At 39.4% G+C, this 5,669-nt stretch overlaps 1 protein-coding gene across 1 annotated transcript in view; it reads right to left on the bottom strand.

Moving 5' to 3' along the window:
* Positions 1–5,669, bottom strand: part of ADAMTS17 (ADAM metallopeptidase with thrombospondin type 1 motif 17) — a 918,064-nt gene that overhangs the window by 892,214 nt on the left and 20,181 nt on the right. The window contains exon 3 of the mRNA XM_042783577.1: positions 3,970–4,135. Coding sequence (XP_042639511.1) covers positions 3,970–4,135 — 166 coding nt within the window. The remainder of the gene's footprint in view (positions 1–3,969; positions 4,136–5,669) is intronic.

Below are 5,669 nucleotides of genomic sequence, written 5' to 3'. Positions count from 1 at the left end.
CATGAGACAAAGTATATGTGAACTGCTGTATGAAAAGTGAATTTACTCTGTAAATCTTCACCCTAATCCTAATAAAAAAAAAAAAAAAAGGAAAAAAAAAAAATAACTGCATGATAATGCAAGATGATGGGCGAAACATTTAAAATTAGGTTTCCATATAAAAGATGTCAGATAACTCAAAATTAGGCAATTACATTTGGTTTTGTGGATGTCTCCCTCTGTAGCTGCTCTGCTATTTTGGGGGAACTGACCCCACTTCAGCTTCAGCTTTTAGGCTAGACTCTAAGTACTATAAATCAAGCAGGGTAATTCATCCCTCTTGCCACAGTGATGCATTCAAGTCATCCAGACCTATGCTATCAACAAAGGTGATCTACATGGAAAGCTTAGGACACTTCCTTGGAAATTTGGGAAACAGAGTTATCCAATATTCTGGTATGATTTGGAAATGTGAAACCTGGAACTAATATAGCCTCCACAGTTGAAAACAAAGCTGGCTTACAGGTAAAGAACTGCAGAGAAGCCAAGCCCACCTGATCAAGCTTTACCTGAAGCGCAATCTACAGTTGGACTCTTCTGTTTCACAACCAAAAAAAAAAAAAAACTCACTGCCATCGAGTTGATTCAACTCGAAGCAACCCCTCCTTGGATTTCTGAGGCAGTATCTCTATGGAAGTAGATTGCCCATGTTAATGACATCTTTAGTGTTTAAGCCAATTTGATTTGTTATTTCAAAAAATCGATACAAAGCATAAGCCCCAACCAATTATATACAACAGAATATATATACATATAATTATACATTCAAGTTACTGCATAAACTAGCAATATATCATTTCTGATGTGTTATGGTAGCCTCCAAATATTCACTAAAATTAACTTTATAATGCTATACATGAACAAGACAATGCTATGAAATAACTGCAATGATTTTTTTTAACTTTTTTTTTTTTCCTTAAATTGTGCTTTGGGTGCAAATTTACAAAGCAGATTTGTTTGACATTCAACAGTTCATGCACATTTGATTTCACGGCCCTGAACACATTTGATTTCATGGCCCCGACTACCATCCTCAACCACAAAAAACTCTCCTCCCTTCTCCTCCCTGTGACTAGCCCCTCTCTGTGCACTTCTTATCTATGCATTCTGTTTGTCCAGCTTTCCCTCTATGTGAATGCTGCCCCTCTGATATTTCATGTCTGGCTGATCTAAGGGGTGCATCTCCCTAGAGTAGGTGGGTGAATCACTCTGGGGTAGGTGCTCTGCATGTAGATTTTTCTACTGCATTGGGCTGAGAGCCAATCCACAGAAGTGAGTAACAATCACAACAGAATGTGCACATCAGTGCCTTCACAGGCACCCTTGTTGACAGCACACTTGAGTTCTAATGAGTCCAACACTACTCAAAGAGTTTGTGGGATTCCTATTTTGAAAGTGCCTCGTGGCAAATTAGTCCCATTATTTTACCATCTTCCTCTACCATATATATCTACCATGGTAGAGGAGACAGAGATTCAAACAGTTACTAAAAGCCATTAAAATACAATTTTAATCTTATTTCAGAAGATTCAGTTTAAACAGAGAAATTAAAATAAGCAAAAAAAAAAGAGTTGAAAGTCAAAATAACCACTGAAAAATTGAGGAACATTTGAAAATTCCCAAAGTACCATTTTACTTATTGAAAACAGCCCAAAAATCTTTCAAAAATTAGATACTTTTTAAAAAAAGGCTTGCAGACTCTTTATTTTCATGCTAAGTTTCAAGCTGGAACGTTATTTCATGAATAAGCTATAAGGGAAATAGGATCAGCCTGTTCCCAGCCCAGAAGACTGCTAGAAATGCAACCTCAGTAGTACCCAAGGAAAGGAAGTGGCTTCTCCTAGGCAGCCTTCACTGTGCCAGTCCCTCTAGGCCCTAGCCCTCCCCAGACATGGACCATTATAGAATATGGTGGATTACCCGAGGTTCAATGCTAAGGTAAAGTAAGTGCTTTGTGGGAAAGGAATAGGTGTCACAATCCCCCTCCCCTGCAGTAGCCAGTTGGGCTAATTCTAGGCCACTCTCCATGGTTAGAGTAGTTCAAGGTCAACAACAGATGCAGTGACATCTATGGCTCCCACATTCAGCCATAGGAACATGCTCGCATGGGACCATCTGTGATTAATCTGATTAATCTTTTAGGCATCTTCCAGAATGTGCTTTGCTGGTATCCTAGAAAATTAATTTTTCCTATTTCTAAATTCCAAATGTTTGAAAGATATCCAAACTTAAAAAAAAAAAAAAGTTGCTGTCGAGTCAATTCACTCATGATGCCCCCATGTGTCAGAATAAAATTGTGTTCCATAGGGTTTCCAGTGGCTGATTTTTTTGGAAATCTGAAGTAGATTGCCAGGCCTTTCTTTCAAGGCATTTTGGGTGGACTTGAACCTCCAACCTTTCCATTAGCAGCCAAGGGCTTTAACCTTTTGCACTGACCTGAGATGCTAATCCAAACTAGAAAATGCCTAATTGGTGGCTTAACCCTATTAAAAGGATCACTGTCTTTCTCAACACAAGAACAAAGTCTACTGATTAATTCAAACAAAGCAAGAAGATCAGAAGCAAAATATAGACCTCTTTTCTGTGTCTGTGTTCCGATTAGAGCCTGAGTCTGCCTCCAGCTTAAATATGCACATTGCTCCTGCTCAACACACACATCCGCATGACGTTTAGGTGCAAGGACGAGGAGATTAGCTTTTAATCAAATGCAGAAATTTTTCTTTGCGGCCTGGCACAGATGCTCTTGTTCTAACTTAGTTTCCATCACATCTACCCCTCCCTGGTTTTGTTTATTTTATTTGCTTCTTTATAGCCTAAATAGGATATCAAAAGTGTGTCTCAAAATTATTCTTAGGAACAAAAATGCAATCACCAGCAAAATTTATCATTTTGTCAGCAATCTTTGGTATCACACCCCTAAAGAGGATAGAAGTTAGTAATTAGACAAACATTCCATGATCTCAACCACACTAATCATGGAGGAACAGCTGATGAACACTGACTTGCATAGAAGGAAAAGTGGGAATAAAATACATAGGCCTTTGAGTTTCATGCTGGTGGCCCTGGTTGATGGTTCTCACCTGAGAAAATCCACATTTGTGTCCTATAGGTGCTGTACCCACTGCCATTGAGTCAGTTCCAACTCATAGCAACCCAACAGGACAGAGTAGAACTTTCCCATAAGGTTTCTAAGGCTGTAAGTCTCTATGGAAGCAGACTGTCACATCTATCTCCTGCGTAACAGCTGGTGGGGTCAAACTGCCAACCTTGCAGTTAGCAGCCAAGCACTTTAACCACTGCATCAGCAGGGCTGCAGTGTTAGAGTCCACCCAAACCAAACCCACTGCCACTGAGTCAATTCCTTCTCATAGTGACCCTACAAAGCAGAGTAGACCTGTCACAGAGGGTTTCCAAGGCTGTAAATCTTTACAGGAGCAGACTGCCTCATCTCTCTCCCATGGAGCAGCTGCTGGGCTTGAACTGCCAACCTTCTGGTTAGCAGCCCAATGCTTTAACCATAATACTACCAGAGTTCCTTAGAGTCTACCAGGGGACTAATTAGTGCTGCCCAACAGGACCACTGGATTATAAGAGCAAGTGCTGATCAGGGCATCAGGAGGAGGGAATTCTCATCCCAGCTTTGCTACCAACCTGAGGTTTGATAAATAAGCCATTAAGATTTTCTGGGCCCTGATTTGCTCCTGATATATAAAATTGAAGCACTGCATGAATGAGATCCTGGGTTCCTTCCAGAAACAAAATGATGATTTGTCCAAAGGGCTGCTACCCATGAAATATGTACTGACACTAATACACATAGATAGAAAGGAAAAGTTCTACTCCTAAAGTTCTTGCTCACACGACTTGCATGTATTCAGGGACACACCTGTAAGTATACACTGAACCACTCATGCCATTTCTCAGACTCACCTGTTAGAACCTTGCAGAGCTGCCCAGAGGCCTGCATCTCAGCAGAGGGGCTAGGTTCTGAGGACCATTTGCGCCTGACCAAATGCTCTCGTCCACTGAAAGAGCCCCAGGAATCATTGAGTGGCTGGATTAGCACCTGCTCCTGCCCAAGCTGAACGAGGCCAACCTGTCAGAAAGGAGGACAGTGGGATATCAGTCATCCTCATTCACACATAACCATAGGCCCAGCAGTCTCAGGGAACATAGTCACTTCAAGGGTCATATTTCCATGTCTTAGCTTTCTTCCTTGCAGTTTGCTATTTTGCCTGAGTTTCTATGTGACCTAGACACCTCCCACTGAGTAGCTGTGGTGGGGAGGGGTGTGGGGACTGTATGCAGGGGTGAGGGTGAGGGTGCAGAGATTACATGTAGCCACATACATTTTCCAAATTTGCTTTCAAAGAAGATGTATTAATTTATAATAATAAACTTTATTTTCAAAAGTTTTTAAAAATCATCCCTGAAAAATCCACTTGAGAAGGCAACCCTAAAATTGTTGACAGTGACAATTATATCCTTAATGGGAAAAAGTATCTTATCTGGGGGGATATTTAGAATTAAATATTAAAAAAAAAAAAAAAAAAACTCATTGTTGTTGAGTCAATTTGACTCGTAGCGACCCCTCCTTGGGTTTCTGAGGCATTATCTCTATGGAAGTAGATTGCCCAATCTTCCTTCAGAGGAGTGGCTGGTGGTTTAAACCACAAGTCTTCTGGTTAGTAGTCAAATGCCTTAGGCACTATGCCACTAGAGCTCCATAAGTCAGACCTGTAATATCAGTAGTTCTGTGATAGGAAATATGTACATTTTTTAGAACTTGTAATGTTTAGAAGAATTTGGCAGGATATTTAATGGATTAGATTTGTTATTGTACAATCAAATATTATTAGATTTATAAGCAGTATTAGAATATTGAGAACTTAAGATTTCCCATGTTTATAAGACTATTATTAGGTTTATGAGAATTACTTAAATACTTGAGAAGGGTTTGTTTTTTAATCAGATAGCCAAGAACTTAAAAATAAAATTAAACATGTTAAATTTCAAATTGTGGTTTTTAATGTTTGTCAGTTGTCAATGGCCAAATTTGTAAATGAGGCCAAATATGATTCAAAGCCACAACTACAAAAACTTGCTAGATTTATAAATAGAATAAGATATATAAATTGAACGAAAAACTTAAGAACTAGGATTTTTATCATTAAAAACAAAACCACCAAACCAGTTACCATGGAGTCTATTCCGACTCAGGCTAACTCCCATGTGTTGGAGAGTAGAACTTCTCTATAGAGTTTTCAAGGCTGTTGACATTTTGGAAGCAGACCACCAGGACTTTCTTCTGAGGTACCTCTGGATGGGTTCCAACAAACAACCTTTTAACCGATAATGGAGCACCTAAAAGTTTGCACCACCTACAGCTTTAATAAAGTGAATGCTAATTCTAAAAATAACTTTTCCTCTCTCTTGGGATCAAGTCTGACAGCATTAAAATGGTTTGCCTTCTTTCCAGGGAATACCTGAGCTAAGTAGAGTCAATAAAACAAGATAAACCTTACACAAGAAGTCCCCTAGGACCTTCTAAAAATTAAATGTTTATGTGCTTCCAAAGACTTCTCCAAAAGAGTCAAAAGAGAACCTACAGATTGGGAAAAAATATTTGG

Source organism: Orycteropus afer, unplaced genomic scaffold (genome assembly GCF_000298275.1).
Source record: "Orycteropus afer afer isolate SDZICR_OR568_19922 unplaced genomic scaffold, OryAfe1.0 scaffold00019, whole genome shotgun sequence".
In the NCBI taxonomy this organism is placed as follows: Eukaryota; Metazoa; Chordata; class Mammalia; order Tubulidentata; family Orycteropodidae; genus Orycteropus; species Orycteropus afer.
This window is presented reverse-complemented; position numbering and strand designations above follow the sequence as displayed.